The 24,192-nt window shown below is 52.2% G+C and overlaps 8 protein-coding genes across 8 annotated transcripts; 5 read left to right on the top strand and 3 right to left on the bottom strand.

Annotated features, from left to right (window-relative positions):
- Positions 1-292: 292 nt before the first annotated feature.
- Positions 293-929, top strand: ACET3X_000806 (mitochondrial 54S ribosomal protein uL13m; the record flags this gene model as incomplete). Its single annotated transcript, XM_069448143.1, has 2 exons — positions 293-313; positions 426-929. The coding sequence occupies 2 exons, from the start codon at positions 293-295 to the stop codon at positions 927-929; spliced, it is 525 nt and encodes a 174-aa protein (XP_069311048.1).
- A 385-nt stretch (positions 930-1,314) lies between these two features.
- On the bottom strand, positions 1,315-2,667 carry ACET3X_000807 (uncharacterized protein). Its single transcript, XM_069448144.1, has 3 exons — positions 2,349-2,667; positions 1,658-2,298; positions 1,315-1,604 (listed from the first exon to the last, which is right to left on the bottom strand). Exons 1-3 carry the CDS (start codon positions 2,483-2,485, stop codon positions 1,480-1,482), a joined length of 903 nt encoding a protein of 300 aa, XP_069311049.1. The 5' UTR covers positions 2,486-2,667; the 3' UTR covers positions 1,315-1,479.
- A 610-nt stretch (positions 2,668-3,277) lies between these two features.
- Positions 3,278-7,323, top strand: ACET3X_000808 (uncharacterized protein; the record flags this gene model as incomplete). Its single annotated transcript, XM_069448145.1, has 3 exons — positions 3,278-6,805; positions 6,858-7,021; positions 7,077-7,323. The coding sequence occupies 3 exons, from the start codon at positions 3,278-3,280 to the stop codon at positions 7,321-7,323; spliced, it is 3,939 nt and encodes a 1,312-aa protein (XP_069311050.1).
- Positions 7,324-10,029: 2,706 nt separating this feature from the next.
- ACET3X_000809 (uncharacterized protein) lies at positions 10,030-10,931 on the top strand (the record flags this gene model as incomplete). The annotated part of the gene is made up of 2 exons (XM_069448146.1): positions 10,030-10,619; positions 10,901-10,931. The coding sequence occupies 2 exons, from the start codon at positions 10,030-10,032 to the stop codon at positions 10,929-10,931; spliced, it is 621 nt and encodes a 206-aa protein (XP_069311051.1).
- A 2,929-nt stretch (positions 10,932-13,860) lies between these two features.
- Positions 13,861-15,303, top strand: ACET3X_000810 (uncharacterized protein; the record flags this gene model as incomplete). The annotated part of the gene is made up of 3 exons (XM_069448147.1): positions 13,861-14,017; positions 14,071-14,808; positions 14,873-15,303. The coding sequence occupies 3 exons, from the start codon at positions 13,861-13,863 to the stop codon at positions 15,301-15,303; spliced, it is 1,326 nt and encodes a 441-aa protein (XP_069311052.1).
- A 2,635-nt stretch (positions 15,304-17,938) lies between these two features.
- ACET3X_000811 (uncharacterized protein) lies at positions 17,939-18,994 on the bottom strand (the record flags this gene model as incomplete). The annotated part of the gene is made up of 1 exon (XM_069448148.1): positions 17,939-18,994. One exon carries the CDS (start codon positions 18,992-18,994, stop codon positions 17,939-17,941), a length of 1,056 nt encoding a protein of 351 aa, XP_069311053.1.
- Positions 18,995-19,315: 321 nt separating this feature from the next.
- On the top strand, positions 19,316-20,480 carry ACET3X_000812 (uncharacterized protein; the record flags this gene model as incomplete). Its single annotated transcript, XM_069448149.1, has 2 exons — positions 19,316-19,352; positions 19,402-20,480. The coding sequence occupies 2 exons, from the start codon at positions 19,316-19,318 to the stop codon at positions 20,478-20,480; spliced, it is 1,116 nt and encodes a 371-aa protein (XP_069311054.1).
- Positions 20,481-22,640: 2,160 nt separating this feature from the next.
- Positions 22,641-23,240, bottom strand: ACET3X_000813 (uncharacterized protein; the record flags this gene model as incomplete). Its single annotated transcript, XM_069448150.1, has 1 exon — positions 22,641-23,240. One exon carries the CDS (start codon positions 23,238-23,240, stop codon positions 22,641-22,643), a length of 600 nt encoding a protein of 199 aa, XP_069311055.1.
- Between the last annotated feature and the right edge of the window lie 952 nt (positions 23,241-24,192).

The raw sequence follows: 24,192 nt of genomic DNA on the forward strand, positions 1-24,192 counted from the left end.
AAAGGTCAAGTCGTGAGCATGCGGCTTTGCCGTCTGTCGCTTTGAAATCCAGGCCCGAATCCCCGCAGAACATTCATGGATGCATCTGGCATCGGACGCTTATCTTATCAGATACCCACGTGACATTGGAAATGTTGGATCTCAGGCTTGGCATCAACCTTCACTGCACGCCGACCAGTCAACCAATAGCGCTTGCAGCTTCGCCCTCATCGTCGTCGGGGAGCTTCAGACTTCAAACCCTCCCATTGCTCAACCAGGGTCGGCTTTTAGGGCATTGACCTCGTAGCCCGCCATGTCGCAAGTAATTGGAAAGGTGTGTATTCCATCGGACCTCCGCATCCCATGATCTCCATGATCGCTGCCACTGTCTCCTCGACGATATGTTCTACTCTATATTAGGTTACAGAACTAAAACCGTTGTATAGACGCGCCTGGCCTACGCCCGCTCATGGCACCACCTCGATATCGGCTCCGACCCACGCGCGCTTGGCCGCGTCGCCTCTGCCATAGCCCTGACCCTCATGGGAAAGCACAAGCCCATCTTCGACCCCTCTACCGACTGCGGTGACTACGTCGTAGCTACAAACTGTTCCCAGCTACATACCACCGGCAAGAAGCGCTTCCAGAAACTCTACCGCACACACACGACCCGACCCGGCTCCCTCAAAGAACTCTCCATGGACAGGATGATGGCCAAGTGGGGAGGCGGAGAAGTGCTGAGAAAGGCCGTTAGCGGCATGTTGCCGAAGAATCGGTTACGGAGGGACAGGCTGGCGAGGTTGAAGACGTTTGAGGGCAGGGCGCATCCTTACAAGGAGAACTTCTTGCAAGTGGCGAATGGTGGTGGACAGAGTATAATTGAGCATGAAGATGTCAAGAGGACGTTTGCGGAAGCGAAAACACAGGCTCCCGAGGCGCCAGTATCATGACGAGGGGGTGAGCACAGAGGAAGAGAAGATATACCATGAATTGGGTGTGTATAAGACATGTAAATCTAAATTGCAGGGCTTGAGCCAAGTCTCGATTTGGTTGCCTCCTGGGCCTAGTTGATTGCTTTCCACGTCTTGCTGCTGGATGGTTTGAGTAGAACGACCACTAGCGCTGCAAGAATACTCTAATGGCCGTTCTACTCAAATCATCCAGCAGCAAGACGTGGAAAACAACCTCAAGCTATCCCATGGTTCGTCGAATTGCAGTGGGCATGAGAAGAGGTATGCTTAATGCATCTGGAGTTCTACCAAATGGATCGACCATGCACCCTCACATCACATGCATAGGGGTTCAAAGAAGGTAGCGAGCGAAAGCTTGAATTCCTTCTACTCGCATCATAAGTGTTCTACTCTCGATCGTCCCCTCTAACAGAAAGAAAATGTGGTATAATGTTCTACTCTCGCTCGACAATCATCCCCTCGAAAGTCACTTGGTAACCGAAAGAAATGTACAAGAAACCAAAAGTGTAACCTGAACATGCTGTTGTATCTACAGCTTCGACTTGGTGCCCTTGCGGGTGACAGTGCACTGAATGAGGCCGTTGGGGTCTGATTGAGGAGCGAAGACAGTGGCATCCTTGCCAGTGTTCTTGATTCCCTTGTGCCATGAGAGGTCTGGCGTCATGTTAGCAACTTGATGGGAGGAGATGGAACTTGACACAACTTACCAATTTCAAAGTAGTGCTTGTTGGGCAGCGCATAGTCCACAGCTTCGACCTGGGGCACAGCGGCTAGGATCAGGTCGCACATTTTGTACATAGTCGCCTGTACACTGGCGCTTTCATCCTCTGCAAAGACCTTGAGAGTAATGTCTCTTGCCGCCTTCCATGCAGCATTGAAGTCGACGGCCTTGGCCTCATCTAGGTTCTTGAACAACTTCCATTGCCATCCAGCCTCAATCTCTGTGCTCAAAATACGGTCCCATGTCTCGGGTAGGCGCGTGTACTCGTCACGGTGAAAGCCATGGAATGCTGAACCTGTGCTCTTCAGCACAAGGAGCTTCTCAATCTTGGACCGAATAGAGACACCCTCGTTCTCGCGAGTTACTGATTCGACTACGCGGATCTCTTCACCGTCGCGGAAGAAGGAGTGTGGGTGGGCTTTTCCGTCGATGGTCATGCGCGTCCATCGGTGCTGAATGATCTTGACGTGTGCGGCGTGAATGTGAGGGTAGGTCTTGACAAAGTGGTCGCCAATAATGGCAGCGAATTGCTCGGGCGGGTCGATGGGGTTTTGTTTTGCGAGGATGTATGTTGTCTGCTTTTGCGTGTCGGTCGCAACTACGACAGAGTTGTCTGCCTTGGTGTAGCTGCAGCTTGTCAATGTATGTTATGCTAATACTGCGGCGCGAAGGCGTACGAGGTCTCGATATCTCCCTCGAGTAAAACGCAGACTGTCTGCTCAACAACCTTGTGGATGCCGGTGTTGGGGTCCTTATCGACCTTGTAGAGGCGGACATTGTCCTTTCCGTAGCGGGCATAACTAAGCTGAGACATGGCGAACGAAGCTGTTGAGATTGCAACAATAGCCTAACGTGCTTGAGATAAGGGCTGGGGACGAAGGTAGGTAGGTGGTCAATGTGAAGCTGGAGGGTAAGTAGATGGATGAAGTTATCAAAAAGGGCGATCAAAGCTAGATATACTTGTGAAACGGCGCCTTATCTGATGGACGGCACGCGGAGGACACCGAACTGTAGAGGAGCAGTTTGCGATTGAGGCGCGAGCAAGCTATGGACCGCCGGCAAAGAGGCGGCGAGAACGCGTTTCGATTCGTTGACATGGCCATCGGCGAGCTCCGGTCGAGGGAAGAGGCCCTGGATCGCGGCGTGAAGCGTGCACGTGACAGCATCAGAACAGCTCCCCGCCCAAGCATGCAGTCGGCACAATGGGACTACGGGTCTGTGGATTGTCGGCACATGGCATTCGGCGCGGTATCAGGCCATGGTGTGGTGAGGTGCAATGCCGCACACTGCAAAGCCGTACGGTGCATCTGGACGCGAGCTCCGCCGTACCAGGGTAGGGAAATATGCACGTCCCTTGGGCGGCCGCTGCCCGCAACGCGACATGCACCATTCACTCCCACCAGACACCGTCACTACACCAGCCCCACACGCCCTGGCCCCTGCCACAGCCGCTCCTTCCCCGAACCTTGGCCACACTCCCGCTTTGGGCCAGGCACCGCCACGGCGACGACTTCACCTGTGCCCGCGAATTGCTCATGCGGCAAGAGGGCACCGCCGAAAGACAGACATGCGATGCGGTTGGCGGGAACACGGTTAAGGCGCGCTCATGACGCCATCAGCTCGCTCCGCAAACACACAGGCCGATGCCGCCGACCAGACCGCTCTCCTTGCGCCCACGACGAGTAGAGATGGCCGCTCAGCGTCGTCGGTCGGCATGGCCAGCTCGCGGGGCGGCCAGGCCTCGTATGCCTCGTATGCAACTGCCAACACGGGCCCTGGCAGCTTCAACACCGCCCTGATGCGGCCCTCGACGTCTCAGGACGGCCGAATACGTCCTGAATTCGACATGCATGCAATCACCGTGGGCGACAATGACGGAACCACGTCCGAGCAGAGGCAGGCAGAGCTGCAGGACCAGATCGAGAAGGAGACCAAGATCAAGATTGGATCGGAGAACCTGCTCGAGGCACTCAACGCAAAGAACGCAAAAGACAGCAAGAACCAGCGGTTACAGGTCGAGGAGCAGCTCAACATATCGAACAGAAAACTCGCCCAATTGCAGTCTGGCTTGGCTGCGGAGAAACAGAGAGCAAAAGAAGTCAAATCACCGCCAGCAGACCCCCAGAGCAGACTTTCATATCTGTTCCGTCGAAACCTCTCACGCTCGCCGTCGCGGCACATCGTCCAGAAAGAAGTAGGAGAAGAGGAGGAGACGGAGTCGCCAACATTTGTTCTGGCTGAGATATTGCAGGCTCTGGAAGTTCAGGGCATGCAGCCGGAATACTATGTAGAGAGAGCCAACTCTCTGGTCCTCCTGTTCAAGCGACACCCTACGCTGAAGTACGACTTGGCCTGGTCCATATTCGGGTTACGAATGCAAACCATGCTCCTGAGCGACAGCCGTGAAGTTGTTGCAGCGGCATATCGAGTCATGCGCTATGCCTTCACTGATCGCAAGTCTCTTCGAATTGTACGCGCTCTTCACACAGATCATCTTGTCATTCTGTCACTAGTAAAAGAGTCCAAAGCTAGTGTGGAGCGCGAGCAAGCACTGAAGTTTGTCCGTGCTTTCCTTGATGTCAAAGGAGGTGTTGAGGAAATTGCTCGCGCCGTGGTTCGTATCATCGTCGCAGTGGCCGAGCATGCAGAAGACCGATTGAGGAACATTGCAACGTTGACTCTAGCCGAGATCCTTGTCCGGAAACCATCTCTTCTGGTGGCAGCAGGAGGCATGGGCGCTCTGGCTGATGCTTTGGGAGAAGGGAGCTACCACGCCGCCGAGAGTGTTGGCACTTCATTCCTCTACCTGCTGGACACCCCTAGAAGGCGTCGCTTTCTACGGTCTGGGCGCGAATTGGAAGCACCCTTTGCCATGTTCACCGATGCAAACACGACTCATGGACATTTGCACGAAGAGAAATTGAAGGTTAACGCCAAAGTCATTGCATCCTTACTCCGGAGCTGGCCTGGGCTGCTCACACTATCCATGAACAACTTTCTTCCCCTCCGATCCTTACTTTGGTCCTTACAAATCCCTACCCCCCACGTCCGGAACATCATCTTGGAACTACTATTCGACCTCCTCCGGATCAAACCTCCCTCTTGGTCTTCATCTTTCCTTGCTGGCCGGCGGTTGACTACGTATGGTCGCGTTACAAATCTGAAGAATCAGCAGATCAAAGATGCTTCGTCTTCCAACAGCGCTGAAGGTGACACTACCAAGTGGAGTCTGTTAGACCATTACGTTTCTGTAGTTCTGGCAGCATTTCTGCATGCTGGGCTGATGCCAGCACTACTACAAGCTGAAGAAGATTTTTTGACTTTGCCGTTGAAGCGCAAGACAACATTGCTGATTGGCGAAGTTTTGAAGATGGCGAATGAATTGCTGCCCCCATCATGGAGCGCGCAGCTCCAGGTGCTCCCGCAGCTTCTTCATTCAGCAGCGCGTTTCGACTCTGAAGACCGTTTTGTCGCGATCGGTACCATATATCAAGTGGACAGTATCAACCGAACTCTATATCGATCCGGACCTACATCTCTGGGTACTCCTAAAAGCATCGCGTTGTCCGATAGTACCTCGACAACTAGACAAACTGACCATGCGGCAAAGTTACAAGCCGCCATGCAGGTGGACGAGGCTCAATTTCGCAATTTAATGGTCGAAACGCAAGTGTTAAACACGGTCACGTTCACGAAATGGAAGTGGGATCTCATTCTAAACATAATCGAAGGTCCGCTGCTCAATCCTAAACGTTTGGACGAGGCTATCAAAGTAACCAAGTTCATCCATCGCGTCCTGGGTTTCTACCGCCCTTTCAAGTATCGTTTCTCTGAGATCAAAAACACCAAACCAAACCAACGATACGTACGAGCCGGGTGCGCCCTGATGCAGAGCCTTCTGCAGAACCCCGAGGGTGTCAAATACTTGTCAGAGAGTAAATTTATCCGTCAGCTTGCCGAGTGCTTATCTCATTTCGACCGGATGAGCGGTCTGACGTCTGAATCCCCCATATTCCAGACGGATCGTATGAATGAGACACTTACCGGTGGCTACTTTGCGCTCCTGGGTGCTCTAACCAAGGACGCCCGAGGTATCCATATATTGGAAAGATGGAGAGTGATCAATATGTTCTACCATATCGTTGAGCTCAATGATCGCGACGATTTGATTCGGACTCTTCTGAGTAACATGGACTACACCTTGGACGGTCATTTACGCCTCATCATCTCTAAAGCCATGACATCATGCTCCAAAGAAATTCGAATCTTCGCAACTAGATTGTTGCGCAAATATGCAACGAAGCCCATGGGGACGAGTAGCTCTACTAGTGTAGCGGAATGGGCCATCAGGTTGCTTGTAACGCAGCTTTATGATCCGGACGTGGAAGTCTGTGAGGTCGCAATCAAAATATTAGAAGAGGCTTGCAACCAAAAAGAGTCACTGGAGTTTGTAGTCAAATGCCGTCCGGCGTTGGATCATTTGGGAGAGATTGGTGCTCCGCTGTTACTTCGGTTCCTCTCAACTTCGGTAGGCTACCACTATCTGGACGGACTGGATTACATCACGAGAGAGATGGATGACTGGTTCCTGGGAAGAAACGATACTTACGTGGCTTTGATCGAGGCCTCGATGGCTCGCGCACTTGCGGACATACCCGACAAGCCGTCGACTCAGTTGACGTACGACGACACGCCTGAACCAACCGATTATGGTCTTGTGCCACCACACTTCTACCGAGAACTGACGAGGACCAAGGAAGGATGCAAGCTGCTCAAGCAGAAAGGGCATTTTGACGAGTTTGCAGCGACCATTCGGGACTTTGCATCAGAGGACGACGATCCCGAAATCATACTCAAGGTCAAAGGCTGCTTGTGGGCAGTTGGCAACGTCGGCTCGATGGAATTAGGTGCGCCCTTCCTTGAAAACTCGGATGTGGTCAAGTGGGTCGTGCAGATTGCCGAGCAGTCAGAAGTCATGTCGCTCAGAGGTACAGCCTTCTACGTGTTGGGCCTGATCTCTCGAAGCCTACACGGCCAGGAAATCCTGCTCGAATATGGTTGGGACGGCGTCGTCAACGACTCTGGCGAGGCACTAGGATTTTGCCTACCGTTAAACTTCAACAAGCTCTTTGCGGTCAGTACCAGTTTTTCTTTTTCGTCTCGGTCTATGATCTAATACATTATAGATAACGCCCTGGGTTGCCCAGGCGGAGGACATGAGCTGGAATCCCAATGCCGAAATCAAGGTTGCCGTCACCGACAGAGACCCAGTAAACGCGCGTATCCTGAAGCTTGCGACTGACTTGGGTAATACGGTGCTTGCTAAAAAGGCAGCAAATGACCTACAGGCGTAAGTAGTCCCCTAAACGAGAGGTCAAGTTCACGAGCTAATGCATGCGGCATAGAATCAAAGCTAGGAAAGCACCTGGGTTTAGTAAGACTGCAATCTTCCACAAGGTGATGCAGATATTAGAAGCACACCACTTCCGCCTTCCGGCATGCCGGTTCATGCTAGACCTGTTCGACAAGCGAGTTCTCGAGCAGATTGTGCTAGAGGAAGAAGATGACCAGGAAGACGAATCGAGCAGCGAGTCAGATGTCAGCTCAGAGGCAGACCAGGACGCGACGACTGGTGCACTTAGGACATCGTGAACTGGTGTTCGCGAAAATGAATTCGAGGTTTCGGAAATGGGCGTTGAGGAGCGTTATGTACAGGGATGTCAATGTACAGTAGTCATGGTCTATGTTGGTGGAGCCGAAGGAAAGCGTGCATGGAGAGTTTCCTTTTGCATATGGAGTTCCCTGGTACGTTTTGGGTGGCTTGCCGAGAAAGCATGTCACTAGTCTAGTGCTGTATTTGGTCACGTTTGGCGAGACTGGCATGGCAGCCAGGGATAACGAGCATCAAGTGACGTTGAACCAAAGAAAATTTCTCAAAGCGTGAAAGATGGCTTTTGGAACCGCGGCTTCCAAAAGAGCAGGTGCGCGGCGTTGTGGCTTGCAGAATGAGTGAGAGGCAAGACACAAGCACCACCCTGGAGGGCGGTGGCAGGAATGCGAATGCAAGTCGTCACGACAATCGGACCCTTAGGGGGGGGGATGTGCAGGGTCTTCGTTCGGCAGTAAGCTAGTTCGTTCCGGCGCAAGTGTGTGTACACATGGGAAAATCATGGGATTGACGTTTGGCAGCCCTGGGTCAGACGCGGGTTCAAGCGGGTCCGGGCTCTGATTGGCTGCGTAGTGCTTTGATTCTCAATGTATGACGATTTGACCTCATCCTCGCGCTTCGTGTACATGTATACCGCCGAACACTAGACGTCTCGCAGCACATGCCAGATATGTTGACACAGTACGCTCGTGCGTGGGGCTCGCGCGGCTGCGATGCGGATAAGAACAGAGAAATGGGCTTGGCAGACGTTTTGCTGCTCGCCTTTGGGCATGTTGGCATTGGCCGAAATCAATGATGACTACTCTGGCTTTTGCTCCTCGGATACGCGGCGCAACCAATGGCCCGCGGCAGTCGTCCCAGTCCTCGGGATACCGGTTCGAGGCGCATCTGGTGTGGGAACAAGCAAGGTTTGAGTCGTCTTTCACTGCTGGACGTCGTCTGCGGGTGGACCGTGCCGAGTTTTTTATATCGAGCTGGCACAGGATTGGCCTTGCCCGGCGAGCCGATGACGGGCTTTTCTCTCGATCCGAGTACCCCAGAGCTGACACAGCAATCGACTGCAGCCTCCCATGACTGGTACGGGGCGCAGAGCAACATCGCCGATCTTTGACCATCCGTCCAGCATGGATGACCACTTCAAGTTGTTCTCTCTCCAACATGGCCCTTGTCCGCTCTGCGCTCTACTACTACTAGACTCTACCACCCCTCGCCATTCCGCGAACACCTGCGTTGCCACCTCGCGTGCTTGTATATATCCTGACTTTGTCTGCCCAAGATAATACCATCGTCCTTCGGCAGTCTCCGTCGTCACCCGTCCCTGCATCAGCACGCGCGTTGCTGATCAGCCCTCGTCTCAGCTTCCGGAAGAATCGAGCGTTCCGTGAAGACGTGTTGGCACATTTTTTGCCTGTTCTGAAGGTTTAACTATCTTCGAGATACGCAACCTCGCTGCCCGACTCGACTGCCGCCCTCCCTCCTTGCCCAGCCCTGCACACCTGCCGTGCGCACTCACTCCACGACCAACCAAACCCACAATCCCACCCCCCACCGACAGGCTTGCGACTGTACATGGCTGCCGGCGCCATTGCACAACATAGCGAATCTACATGAATCGCCAACGGACAAAAGGGTGCTCCATCGTCGAAAGCGTCGGGCATTCCTTTGAGCCTCAGTTTCCTGCACAGGCCTTCATGTGCGACGATGAGCGCTCGGCAGAGGCTTCGGAGGCGATAGCCTTGGACGCCCACTGTGACGCCCGACAGATGGTTCGCCTAGTCCAGTGCCCACGATGCTCGAAACCTCTGAGTACCCCAGTCACCCTGCCTTGCGGTCACACTGTTTGTCGCGGCTGTCTGCCTCCTCCACAACCTCGTACCAACATATCATATCCAAACACACCGGATCGCCTTGTGGGAATTTCCTGCCCCCTGATGGGCTGTGGGGCCGAACACGCTTCTGCTGAGTGCTCTGTCGACGTGACGTTGACCAAGTTGATGGACCTCATAAAGGCTGAGATAATTGAGCACAGGCCATCTGCGGAAGATACTCCGACACTCCTCGTCGAGGTACCCCAGCATGAAGATTCACCCTTGGATGAGAAAGAGAAGGAAAAGCCTAGCTATCATGGACATCAAGAGGAACTGCATGGAGGGCGCCTCGTGTCCACGTTTACCATGGCTGAAATGGGCAAACTCCGGTACACTTCCGAAGTCCACTACCAGTCACTATCGGCAAGCGGGGACCATTACGAGCATCTTGACATCACGCTCATGGAACGCTTACGCGACGTAATCCACAAGGAGTTAGACTGCCTCGTCTGTTACAACCTGATGCTGGACCCAACAACAACATCGTGTGGTCATACATTTTGCCGTCGCTGCCTCGCTCGCGTTATGGACCACAGTAGCATTTGCCCTTTCTGTCGAAGAGGCTTGCATGTTCCTGCTTCCCTACAGAATCAACATAGCAATGTCATACTCAACTCTTTGTTGAATGGACTTTGCCCGGATCTGGTGAGTGCTCGTGCTGATGCTCTCAAGGCGGAAGAGCAGGCGGGAGACAACGTCTTGAACGTTCCACTCTTCATCTGTACACTGTCGCTGCCCTCTATGCCGACATTCCTCCATGTCTTTGAGCCTCGCTATCGATTGATGATGCGGCGCGTCATCGAAGGTAACAGACAATTCGGCATGGTCATGTACAATCGCACGCATGCACCTCAAGGCGATCTTGGCCCGACCCCGTTCCTGGAGTATGGAACGCTACTTGAGATTGTCAATTACGAGCTACTGCGCGATGGGCGTAGCTTTATTGAAACACGCGGCATCGGACGGTTCAAAGTAAGGGCTCACGGCTTACTTGATGGGTACAACGTAAGCCGCATCGAGCGTGTTGAGGACGTTTCTCTTGCCGAGGAAGCTATTCTGGAGCAGCGTGAGACAACTATGGCGCGAGATTACGCGGAAGCATTCTTCCGCGACCACCCTCAAACCCAACTCCCTACGGAAGTTGCGATCGAGACGTTATCTACGCAACAATTACTTGATAGTTGCACAGCATTTGTACGAGAGATGAGAGAAGCCAGTGCGCCCTGGCTTCGCGAACGCATCATCCAGGTTTACGGCGAACCACCCGAGGACCCCGCAATCTTCCCGTATTGGTTTGCTTCTGTAGTGCCAATCGTGGAAGAGGAAAAATACGTGTTGTTGCAGACTGAGCGGGTCCGCGAGCGCCTCAAGATTGTGTACTCGTGGATTGGCAGGATCCGCGGACAACGATGGTAAGCACTCACCTTCTTTATTGTCTGCATCCTGTATCCACACCACGTCAGATCCCGGCCCAAGGAACCTCGCGCACATATGCCCCTTGCATGGCACGAGCATAACGCTGACCGTCCCGTCGTCGTGCAGCATGGTCGCCGCAATGACAGGTACCTCATCCCTTGTGCGCTGATCAGTATGACGAAAGTGACATGCATAAGTTGCCCGAAGCTTACATGTTCAAAAAGATGGACTCGATAGGCGTTTGATCTCGTACCACTAGCTGACAATATATTGACAGGTCCTCTGGCAATGCATGCAGCATCTTATGACTCCTGATTGCTCTCATTACCATAGGAACCGCGCTCCTATCTACGCCTCCATCTCAATCTACCACCCATCCCCAATAGGAAGACGAGACGCTTACATCACATGAAGCTTACGACTTCTCAACATTACCGGATACCCCTCTCTCATGGCCACAATTTGATACCAATCTACCTTTCATGTGTCCCTTGGATGCTAGGAGAGACTTTTGTTTTTGTATTGCATCATTTCACATCACGAAGATTCCGTTTGTTACCATATGTCCTTTCGCTTCTTCAACGATTACCCCCTTTCAGGAGGACCCGGAGCTTGCCGCGGTCCATGTTCAAATGACTTTATTAGACTCAGGTGCTAGCCTGGGAAAACTTTTTTCTGGGCGGTTTTCGAAAAAGGTTTTGGCATGTTATGACGAAGGATGGGGGAGTAACTTTGCATTTGATAGGCGTTGTTTTGCTCTTCTCACATTTAGCGAAAATGCTCCAGTTAGAGAGATAGGAAGATGATGGCTTTGTAGATACTATAGTGCGTGCGAATGGGTGATGTGTATGTCTAGCTTGTGCATCATGCTTTACTACACTATTTGCTCGTTTGATGCTTGATGTGTAGCTGTATGATTCACTGACTAGTAAGCTCACGAAACATGTGGGTATTAGTAAGATGTATGGATGGTTTCGTCCAAGAGCAGTCTTCCAGGATCTACGAAGGCGACTTGACTCTTATTTCCTTTGCCAGAACAGGCTAGAAATAACCAACTTATCTGCGAGAAAAGATATTTACTATGAATAGTCCTATCGTGCGGACATTAACGACATTAAATCTAAGCTTAACAAGTAGTCTTGAAATGCTTTTGTTAGACATGTCGTACAGATGACTTTGGGTGCCGTCACCACGGCGTTTATGGTAGATGTCGAAATGACCGAAGCACAAGGGCTCAGTGGAATGGTGGCGTAAAGATCGGATGACGAAGAATGTGCACAGGCGAGACTGGCAGGAAAAGCTGACAAGGTGGTGCCGAGAGATAAGAGCGAAGAGCCGCTGCGACGCATAATAGAATATCGGGCAAGAGCGAAATCTAAGAAGAGCGTGACGTCTGGCTAAGAGCGAGATCTGGGAAAGCGCATCGTCAGCATTATTGCTGGTGTCTAAGTGGTTCGAGTCTAGAGGGATCTATGAAGCCATTATCCCCTGAGCAGATCTCAGAGGCCGCATTATTTATAGTGACTATCTAGCGATTAAGGTTTCTGTATTAACACCTAATGTCGTGATTGCGCCCCAGCTTCTTTGAACGTCCTCTTTGAGCACTCCATGTCGTGTTTATCGAGGATGTATTTTTCCTGGAAGCTCGGCAGGTTCCGCATTTACGTGATACCCGTACATCTCAGCCGGGGCATTATTGCTGCCCCATTGATGTCCCTTTTGCAGGTGTGTTGAGCTGTCCGTACTCAATTCTACAAAGTCGCTCGGGCGATCATAGGTATATCCTGGGGGCTGCACCGCCTTCTCTGTAGTACCACGCTTCCGTCGAATGAGTACAACTCCGAGAATCGTCAAGCATATTACTGTAAGCCCTCCAATAACCCCACCCACTATAGGCCCAATGTTTGTTGACTTCTGTTCGGAGGGTGAAGGTGTCAAGCTTGGGTTTGACGATGGAAGGATACTGCGATTTGAATCAGGGACTGTTGAGCTCTGCGTATCTGAGGTGGTTGGTGGTTGGGTCGAGGTAGCTGAAGAGGCGCTGCTTTCAGTACTAGAAGCGGATGTCGTCGTTGCCTCTACTGTATTCGGGACCGCGAAAAGGCTGTCGACGGCAGCTGTATTTCCACAGGCAATGTACTCGAATGATTGATCAGGACCGTTAATCAGGAGTGCTGTAGAACAAAATTGGTCGGAATCGCTGTTCAGTTAGAGTACTCTCCGGTGTTTGCAAAATAACAGAACAACTAACCATGTAAACGTAGTAATATCAGTTCTATCAAATAGTCTCCCACATCCCGTCGTGCAGGAATTGTTGTCAATACATATCCCAGCTAATCCACAGTCTCTGGCTGATAAAACGCTAGTTGGACAAAACCCCCATAACCCGTTTGCTGTGTCGACACGGCATCCGTAGCCAGGGTCGGCTGTCCGAGGATTCTCAGGGTTGCCATCGAGGTATCCACAGGTAGTGACAGGTGCAAACGCCTGCCTTCTATGGAGCCGTTTGTCGCCATGAGCTGCTGGCTGTGTAGCATGCGGCGCTAATGGTGCGATCCGGCTGCGAACCGTAGCAGGACTCGTTGAGACCAGCTCTAAAGAGCTCAAAATGATCAAACCCAAGAAGGAGAAACTAGGCATTCTTCAAACGAGTGTTAAAGCGAATGGCGACGCGTTGAGCGATTGATAAACTAGAAGTAAAAGACGGGATACCTGGGTAACTGTGGCCCGACGATACACGCAGCTTATGGCAATCCCTGAGCTGCGCTATGGTCTGTACTGCTTGTATGCAGCCACAGTTTCAAGGGGCGGTAAATACAAGATAATGTGATGTTGCAGGTGTACGAGAATGGAGTGCTGTCTCCCGACACAACGGGCCTCTAGACGCACGAAGAACTGCAACCAACCGCCCATTCTGATCCCTGACTTCCAAGCTTGGAGTTAACAATGCGTGACGCTGTTCGTGGTCTTGTCGTGTGAAGGGTCTATTTCGTAGGTGTGGAGTCGGCGCTTAGGTCGGATTTAACCTGCGTGATTGGTTGCTCTGACCGCGGAGCCTCCCTTACCGTAGGCACCCACTCATTTCCATGCAGCACGGTGCGGAACTGTCTCGGTCGCGCCTGCTCGTGCTCGTTCCCGTAGCACTTGCAGCATGTAGTTGCCATCTTTTCAAGAAATTGATTAACTTGGGTCCCTCTGCGCCACGTTCGGTTCTTACCCTGTTACCGTTCCTTTCTAATGTCGCCACCAAGAAGCATGCGATCGCTTTTACAGGCGATCGCTCTGCTTTGTGTTGTCCTCTTAGTTGTAGCTGGTTTCGGCTTCTTCCATTACGGCCACGACCTATCGCAGATTAAACCCATCGTCACTGGAATACTCCATCCATCGTCAACGGGTATGTCGCCTCTACTTCCTGTTGTGTAGCCCATATTCTAAGTCTAAAACTAGAGGCGAAGCCCAGCGCCGTGCCTGAAGCAGCTCACCCAGTCACTCCATCTGAGAAAGGCAATGCTACTCTTATCGCACAGACGCCACCATACATACATGCGATCCTAGATCCATCAGATCAGACATTTCCGCGTCTTGAATGCCCACAGCCCAACCTCGATCGCTATGCCTACCTAGGAGGCTCATCTGGATCACTTCAACACGCACAACGTCCTCGATACTTCTTTGCACTTGACTTACACCAATGTGTTCAACTCCTTCCGCGGTTGATTGGTTCTATCGTAGAAACCATGCATTTTCTTGGGCCACAGAACTGCGTGCTTTCGATAGTTGAAGGAAGATCCGACGACGGCACCTTCGAAGTGCTCGACCAGCTTCGCGCGAGCATGCAACTTCTTGGAATCAGGTATTACTTCCAATCGAGCGACATCGACCCAATGGCCCAAGGAAAAGATCGTATTGAAGGCCTTGCAGAGCTTCGCAACTTAGCCTTGGAAGATCTCATCGCACACCCGGAGCATTACGACGAGGACACTACAGTGATATTCTCCAATGATGTGGCTCTATGTATGGAAGATCTCCTGGAGCTAATCCATCAACGTAAGTTCCAAGAGGCGGACCAAACTTGCGCCATGGACTGGACATACGTTGGCGACAACCCAACATTCTACGATGTCTGGATTGCGCGTGGTATGACAGGCGATTCGTTCTTTCATATTCCCGAAGACGGAAACTGGGGTAAGTTGTGACTGTACGAAATGCATGAGAGACGTTCACTAACTTCGTATCTCTACCACTGCAGACTCTGCTTGGAATCTCTTCTGGAATGATCAGACCGCCCGTGCGCGCTGGTCTAGTTTCAAACCTTTCCAGGTTTTTTCATGCTGGAATGGGGTGACAACTTTCACTGCGAGGCCTATTATGGAGAAGAAGATCAGATTCCGAGCACACAAGGAGGGCGAATGTTTTCAGGGCGAGCCGACATTGTTCGCCAAGGACATGTGGTTCAATGGGTTTGGGAAGATCGCTGTGATTCCGCAGGTCAACGTGGAGTACGGTGACGAGGCCGCCAAGAAGATAAAAGCTCTCAAAGGATATACGTCTAAGCACCTTTCGAATGAAGGAGACGATATCAAAATCAACTGGGAAACATCTCCGCCGGAGAAAGTAAAATGTATGCCGGATTACCAACATCAGTCATTCAAGCCTTGGAATGAGGGATTGCGGCTTTGAAATAGAGACTGTACCCAAAGTAACCTTAAGCTACCATCCTAGGTCCCAGCTTTTATGTCTTGTATCGGCCCAGGGCATAGCGCTGGGACACAACGAGCACGGAGCTCTACTAACCGGGATCCGATTACTTCGTTCCAGCGCAAAGCGCACAGCTCAGGCGGGTCCTGTATGAACGGGTTCAGATGATCGAAAGCGGTAGCAGGTTGATTAGGATGCTGTTGTTGGATGGGGAGAGGAGGATATATTGATTCAAACTACAATTTCTGTCACATACGACCATAGGACACTGAAAATTAGGCTTCCCGTCCGCTTAGCCATATACAAGCAGTGTACCGGCGGATTAGTAGTTAGGTGGGTGACCACTAGCGAATCCCCGCTGTTGTATGTTTTTTGCTCTGTCTGTGGTAAGATACACGAAGAGAGTCAAGGGTTGGCGCGCCACGAAACGACACACAAGCCAAAAACGAAATGCTCAGTATGCGGGAAGGGCTTCAAGCTTGTGGGCGCCTTCACGCCATGAAAGGGAAAAATCGAACGCCACATCTGTAGTCGCCTAGGTAGAGTATCGCTCTACAAAAGAAGATTATTAGCTCTTCTGTAGTTACCTACTAGGGTGTTCGATTTTTGCCTTGTATGGCGTGTCCTCAAGAACCACGAGCGCCCTCATGACACGGACATAGCCCGACCAGCAGCCCGTCTCGGTAAGAAGAGGAGACGTTCGCCAAGTCCGCAACCCGTCGCCCACGAGAGTGTAAAGTCGCTTTTTTTCGGTCTCCCGGGAGGCCTACTGTGTCGCGATAATCATTGGGTTGCAGATTAACGACAGCGACGGCGGCAGCGACGACGGCAGCGATGACAGCATCGACGGCAGTGATGACTGCATTGACGAAGACAGGCAGCTGTTCTCTATATCCCTCACGCCGCAGGAAGTCCTCGACTTTGTTGCCCGCCTTCTTCCCGCTCTTTCACCGTCATCCCCCGAGATTGCGCTGCTCATAGAATCTGTTCAATCCCAGGTCAAATCCGCGCCGCCTTTGAACGTACCGGCGATTCACAAGTCGCATACACTGACTTCGTGTCTTCAGTAGAAGATGAGCTCACAGTACCGCCTCAGAGATCGCCATGTTTGGACTGAACATGAGACCGGATTACCTCGTCAAACCTATGGGATCACTGGAAGACCCTCTTATGGTACTTGTTTCCTACCCAACATCCGACCCCACAAGCTCACTACACTTACCATATGGTACAATCAATGAACGTCGAACGAGAGCATTTCAAAGCCGCTTGTTAAGCTTGGGCTTCATGTTGTCAACGTCCGCACAATAGGTGTGTTTATGTTAGACATCTTTCCGCGCAGACTAGACCACGAGGCAATACCCGGGAGTTCGGCCCATGTCCTCAGCAATGTCCCCCGCCGTCTGCGTCATTTCTGGCAAACCTTCGCCTACATTTGCTTAGACCGCTCTACGGCACACGTACTTGTGCTTATTGGACGTAAGCCGTATGAGGACTATGGGCACTATCCTCAGGAGCGACAGAGGCCACACAAGACGATATTCCTAGCGGATGAGAAACGATACAGAAATGAATTACCAGCGGCCTTCCTCGAGTATCACGACGACAGGACGACCATCAGACGTGTCGCGATCGTGTCCTGCCACCCTGAAAGATACAAGAGGAGCAAGAGTGTCACGCCATCAAACACCCAGAGGACGCATGCGATCCGGGACCGGCTGCTCGACTATGCATCAGCAATATTGTACAACCATGTGAACATGCAATGTTTTTTGAGCAGCTGCAACTACATCTTCAACATGTCGTCGGGGACACTGCTGCCAAACCAGGCTGTCATCGAAGGAAACGAGGCTCTTGCCAAACACCTCAATTTGCCCATTACAGGTCTTGCAGTGTTTGTAGCAATAGATTCAATGATGAAAAGGCCGGGTCGAAAGCCATCACCAAACGCGATGGTCATGATCAGGGGATACGAGATGGATGTGGAGGAGGCCCTAACTTGGCTTGATCGACCAGAGCTAGCCGCCATATACGGTCCGTATATCGAGACGTACAGGGCCTATGTTGTACAGACAAGGACTCGATTGCAAGCGCATGGGAAGGAAACAAGACGACAAGGGAGGAGAAAGAAGGAAAGGTTGCTTCAGGAACTTGAGACATCATTGCTAGAAGAGTTTGGAGATCCAGATGGGCAGCGTCAGACGATATTAGAGCAGGATCAGCGGCGATGACTACACGCACAGTTATTCTAGGTGCTTAACATACTATCCGAGAAATCGCTTTCAAAGCAGCCTGTGACTAGCTACTATTCTTGCATTGCAAGCCTGCAGGCTACCTATGTAGATTAGGTAATTGTAAAATCCTTGTTAAATCTATTGATCTATTTAATGTGTTAGTAATAAGGCGTAAGTATAATGCTGTCAAGTTCTACTATGCGGGTCATTCTTTTTGCTCCACCCTAACACTATTGAAAAGGCGATACATGATGACAACAAATCAATGAACAACTGGCTAGAATGCACAAGCTAATTCCGAGTCGAAGGCGTTGAGTTGGACAAAGAATTATGTTTCGTATCTGGGTATCGTCGTGTACAAAGTTGAATAGCGAGACATTGGTTCATACAGCTTCTTTCTCAGCTGAGACGTTAGGTCTTGCTTCCGCATCGCCCTCTCCGCCTTGCAACAACTCCTGACCTAGTTCATCGAGAAAGCGTTCTGCCTGTCCTTTGCTCCTCTTCTCCTGTATAGCCCTTTTCTTGTCTTTGACCATGGCCTTTCTCTTTTCAACAGCCTCCTTGCGTTCGCGCCTCACACGCTCCGTCTCTTCTCTCTCTCTCTTGATCCGACTCATCTGCTCCTTTCGTTCCTCCTCATCATTGGAGAAATTGAAGAAACCCATTCCTCGCTGCCTTACCTCGGCCCTGCCGTCAAAGTGTACCTCGGGGGGCGGCGTGAGTTCCTTGTCGCGCTTGGCGGCTAGATCAGCCATTTGCTGAGCGATTGTCTCATCGGGGTTGAAGGCTTGCGTCTGCACGGTGTCGCCGTAGATAATGTTGGTTGGCATACTGGGTCGCGCGGTGAAGCGGTCGGGTTCGTCGGCGGCAAGGGTTCGCTTTCGACGCTCTTCGCGGGCAGCTTCTGCGCGCGTTCCCTTTCGTGTGCGCCCAAACTCGTCTGTGTATTCTACGAGCTCCTCTTCTTCGTCCTCTTCTGATTCTGACGACGTCGTGTGCTCTGCCTCGCCTTTTTCCTGCTGCTCAGCCCATTTGCGGTCAAAATCGACGCCGTATCTGTCATCAATGTCTTCTACGTCGCCGCGCTTCAGGGCGTCGTACAGGCGGGCTTTCTCTTCCATGCGCCGCTTTGTGCGCTTCCATGCGACTTCATCCTCGCCTTTCTCCTCGGTTGTCCGCCCGCGATGCTTCTGCGTAAAATCTGTGTCTTCCAAGTCTTTCAACGCGCGCTTTCTGACATTCTTGTTGTGCGTCTTGAAGATGTCTTCCTTGTGCGGGCGTGCGCGGCCTGCGGTGGGTTTGTGCGATTCGGTAGAAGAGTTCTTGATGAGGTTGGAGAGGGTCGACGAGAAAGCGAGACTGCTGGAGCTGGAGATTTCCTTGGCCTTTGTGCGTCCTTTGGGTCGGGCGCCGTAGAGATGTGCGTCTTTGGAGGACATGGCGGGGGGTTGAAGTCAGCGTTGGTTTGGCTGGGCTGGTCTTGGTCGCGTGGTGGAGCGCGTAGGGCGGAGACTCGGGCGAGGCGATGTCGGCGTCGGAGCTCTGAGCTCTGTGAGTGTTGCGTCACTAAGCTAGGTACCCCACCGAATGTTTTGCTTACCCCACGTCGAAGCCGTGTGAACTGGCGGTTCCGCAGAAGTCAACATTTCTCTCTCTTTTCGAGTCTGAATATCGTCTCTCTCGTCCTACAAGAGTTCAAGTATAACTCACAACCTTTCACAAAGACCTGATTACACCCAATTGACCACACCACAGCAATCATGCCTCTGCCCCGTCAAGTATTCATCGCCGTTATCGGTACGCGCAACCATCCCCTACATCGCATGTAAACGGCTAAGAATCGCAGGTGCTGGTGGCGTAGGCAAGACCTTCCTCTCCCAGCTGTCAGCCCTCTCCAAACGTCTCTCACAATCACCCTCGTCGCCCTACTATCTCTCCCTCATCTGGCTCAGCACCTCCAAGAAGGCTGTCTACCACGCCGATTACAAGTCCCTCTCCAACTGGGAATCCGAGCTTCAGAACACGACCAACCCCACATTGCCTCTCCCTCAGCTCTGCGAATACCTACAGAAAGCGCCTGGTAAGGTGGTATTGGTGGACAACACCAGCAATCAGGACGTTGCCGACAGCTACCCCAAATTCTTGAGGAAGGGCATTAGCGTTGTAACACCTAACAAGAAGGCTTTTTCTGGAAGCTATGCGCTGTGGACGGAAATATTCGACGCCGCGGGCAACGGGAACGGTGCTGGTGGCTACGTCTTCCACGAGTCGTCAGTCGGCGCAGGACTGCCTGTCATCTCTACACTGAAGGATCTTGTTGAGACTGGAGACCAAGTCACCAAAATTGAGGGCGTCTTCAGCGGAACCATGAGTTTCCTCTTCAACTCCTTCCAGCCTCTCGGCGGCGGAGGTGGAAAATTCTCAGCTGAAGTCACGTCAGCCAAAGAAAAGGGCTACACGGAACCCGATGCTCGTGACGATTTGAACGGTCTAGACGTTGCCCGCAAACTAACTATCCTCGCTCGCCTCGCTGGCCTGAAGATCGAATCGCCGACTTCGTTCCCCGTACAATCTCTCATCCCCAAAGAGCTCGAGTCTTGCTCGTCTGGCGATGAGTTTCTCGAGAAGCTCCCACAGTACGACGACCAGATGGACAAGCTCAAGGCCGAGGCAGAGAAGGAGGGCAAAGTCATCCGATTTGTAGGAAGTGTAGACGTGCCAAACAACAAGGTCAAGGTTGGGTTGGAGAAGTTCGACACAAGCCATCCAATTGCAGCACTCAAAGGAAGTGACAACATCATCGCATTCTACACAAAGCGATACGGCGACAACCCGCTCATCGTCCAAGGAGCGGGTGCTGGTGGCGAAGTCACTGCGATGGGTGTTACTGCGGACCTGATCAAGGTGCTCCGGTTACTGCATTGAGGATTTGATGGCGGAGAAGATCATGTAAACTAAGAATTCAGTGTGACTGTTGCCACCAGAAGGCTTACGTACCCGTAGCGACTACCTACCAACCACTATACCGACAATCTCAATATCGAAAACTACACTAGATTACACTAGCCGCCTATCTTCTCGGCCATGTGTCGCAACTGCCACGTCCGATCACCTGTCTGTGTGCTTCTCCGTCGCACCGAGTGTCATGATCGTCATGTCTCCGTCGACGCCGAAGTCCGTTCCTCTGCCGATCAGGGCGCAATTGACGCCATCCCTTGCTGCAAACCATCCACTCGGCAAAAGTGATGTGCATCAATGGAACTTTCCAGTCAGGAAGATCTCTCAGCGTCAATAGCTTGTTCTACGTAATTGCTTGTTTCGAGACACTGGTGCAAAGCTTATGTTGTGATACTGAATGCTTATTATTGTGTGACGCTGACGTGTGGGCGATCATATTTGACCCTGCGTGTATGCGTATGTGTGTGTGTGTGCAGTGGACAATCATCTGCCGGTTGCCTTGAAGTCTGTGTCGCCATTGAAACTGGATTCTTGTAGGACAAGTGTTGGCGATCACGGATCGTCTCTGCTTGCTGTCACACCCCAATTTTCGTATACGCGACTTGGGTGCTCGGCGAGAGGGGAAGTCACAGGATTACCAAGTGTACCAGAATATCGAAACGGGACCCTCCAGAAGGAAGTACCGCGGTGAGAACAGATCTTCAAAGTAGGATGATGCCGTGCAGCATGCAAACCATGGGTCGCTCTGCAGAATGAGAAGGTCAAGCATGCGGATGGTAAGCTTGGTATGCTTAATGTTCCTCTTGAGTAGTAGATCCATCTGCCTCATACTCCAAAGACTTTATGGGTTTCTCCGGCATTTGGAGATCTGCAGACGTTATTCATGGCGTGATCCAGACCATGACCCATAATAAACTTTTGAATATTATCCATGCACGTTTTACGAAATCTTCTGAGGTGTCGTGCGTCGTATTCGGTGAGAAACGCATTCTTTCACCGACGCGAAGAATGTTGGCCACAACAATCAGACCCTCTTTTTTTTTTCTCTTTATAATGCTGGCTCGACGAAAACGGATATGCGGGCGGAGCGGAATATGCGGTGTATTAGTATACATTGGTAAGGCTTGGCGTCGAACAAAGGGTGTCGCGACGATGCACCTAGTGTGCGTGCCCGCATGCGCGGGTGGATATCGATTAGCGTAGCTTCGAAGAGCGGTGACGCGTGTTTACCAAAACACAAAGTCTGGACTAAAATGCGGAGCACCTTTTGTTTTGCAGCACCTGCATCCGAGCGGAAGTGTGGCACAGAAGTGTGGCATGAATTGGTAAAGTCGTGCACAAATGTGGCGCATGGCCTGTTCGCTATAGACGGTAGAGTGCTTGGGAAAACTCTGACTGGATGCACGACGCAGACGTAATTGTTTGCAAACATGTAGATTTTGTAACGAACTAGCTTCTAGAACACGTTCCCCTTGAGTCATTCGTAAGTCATAGCAACAAGCGAGGGAGAAAAAAGAGGAAACGCCTGTGCTTGTGACGCACAAACGTTTTGCGCTGTCGCTGCGTGGCAGCCCAACGCCAAGAAATTCTAATGAATCCAAACAGAAGCGGATGTAAACGCAGGTTGCCCTTGTCCTCTTCGTGTTCGCCTAAAGAACTCCCTGTCCTTTTTTACGTGAGAACGCCGCAGCCGAAATGAGTGCGCAAAAGTGCCCGTCGCTGGGGCACGTTTTCGCGCTTAGAAAGCAAGAGCAGTGTGGGTATCCAAAATACAAGTAAGATGAGAGAAGTTGGCCAAAGAGCGCGCTAGGCGATATCGAGAAAACGCAGATACAAGAAACGAAGTGTGGGGTGTTGGATGGTCGTGAGGAGTTGAGAGTGTGTTGACCCGAAGCCAGGCTGGTGTGGCTAGTGAGGTGCGGTTGGCGGAGAGCATGTGCATGTGATTGTGTAGCGTGGTGATGCTGTCCGGGCCGAGGAACGTGGCTAAGTGGATCCGATGGGGAAGCGACGACTCCTCATTTCAGCCACAGTCTAGACTCCCACGACGCTATGCGAACCACCAAGAGCTGAGAGGTGGGCTGTGTAGTTGACGTGACCAAGGAAACCAAAGCATCAACCGTCCGATCATTTGAAGATTGTGGAGATGCGCTTGGTGCGCTGCCGGACACGCGAGAGCATGTTGGCTTTGTGGGGCTCGGCCGGCATGGAGATTGATGGATGTCGCATGCTTATGCGGTCGTTGCTCGATGTGTCGCTCGGGCTCGTGGCACTGCTGCTCTCGGCATCGTCTTCTCGTACAGCGGGGTACGGCTGCTCAGCCGAGGGGAAGAAGTAGGCGTCAAGTCGAGAGTTCATTGCACGGTTCTTCTCAGAGGCGGCTGTGACCAGGCTGCTCTTGCTGCCTACGCTCGTAGCGCTGTCGGTTCGGGTGATGTTGTCGAGACGGATGTCACGGCGGGCTGCGTTCAGAGAGGTCGAGTGTGCGCGCGCAAGTCCAGAGAGAGAGCCGACTGGCGGGGCTGGCCCGTCGCCGATGAGCTTGTACTCAAATTCGGAGACGTGGCCGTGGCAGTAGGGGCAGTGGTCGCACTTGACTTCCCATCCTGAGATGCCCAGCTTCTTTCCGCATGTGGAGAGGTTGCTGGAAGGGCTGCATGGACGAACAAGGTGGTACCAGCGGTGCTGGCACGGGAGAACCGTGACGCATAGTTCGGCGACGCACATTGTAGCGTCGTGTTCAAGTGATATCGAGGTAGATTTGCTTGTAGGAGAAGGTGAGTGAAGACGTTTTGGCTGAGGGCGACGTCGTGGTGGAAGGTGTCGTGTTGTTCTTGGAGTCACGAGACCAAGACAGAGTGGCAATCTGGGGTAGACGCTAGTGACGAGTGTTGGAAAGGCGGTGGTAGGGTTGGAATGGTAGAGTACCGGCGTGGGTGGAAGAAGCGGGTGCTGTGACTTGCAAGCAAAGCGGCGGATCAGATGTTTTAAGTGCAGGAGGGCCGTGAGGTGGAGATTGACAGTGTAGGATGCCGTGTGCTAAGGCGAGGGAGCTGATTGGGACGCGCGTGGTCGATCACCCCTTACCTCCTTCCTTAGTGTGGTAGGCGGGGAACGATGAATGCGGCGGAATCTTGGGCGGACAAGGGCGATACGGGAAGGCAGGAACAGCGAAAAGGACGGTGTTAGACCAGCCCAAGCGTCGGAACTGGGTGGAATGACGCTGCGTCTTCGGGGCCGGCGGCTTGGTAACGTTGGCTTACTATAGCACGACACGGAGCGGACGAACGAGCCAACCGGACGATGAGTCAGGACAGTCGCTGCAGGGTGATGATGAGGAAACAAGTCGGACTTATCGAGCTGGCGTTTATGAGTAAACGGTCCTGGGAGGGCGACTATTATGGTATTTGACACGACGGACCACTGTGTTGGGCGGACAGGGGTGCGGGGTTCTAGCGCTGGATTAATTGTCCACGACTCCAGGCGTGCCCAAGCCTAGCAACGCCCGTGATTCAAACAAGGCGACTCTCCTTCATGCCCGCCGCGGCGCCGGGACAGAAACGCGGGCTCTGGCACTAACGGCGTTGTGAGCAAATCCGTGCCGGAACGCTGGATTCGTGTGCCATCTCTTCACACCGCTCTCAGATAACGAAGTGCTCCCTTCGTCGTGTCCGGCGCC

The sequence above is a fragment of the Alternaria dauci genome, chromosome 1 (genome assembly GCF_042100115.1).
Source record: "Alternaria dauci strain A2016 chromosome 1, whole genome shotgun sequence".
Taxonomy (NCBI): domain Eukaryota; kingdom Fungi; phylum Ascomycota; class Dothideomycetes; order Pleosporales; family Pleosporaceae; genus Alternaria; species Alternaria dauci.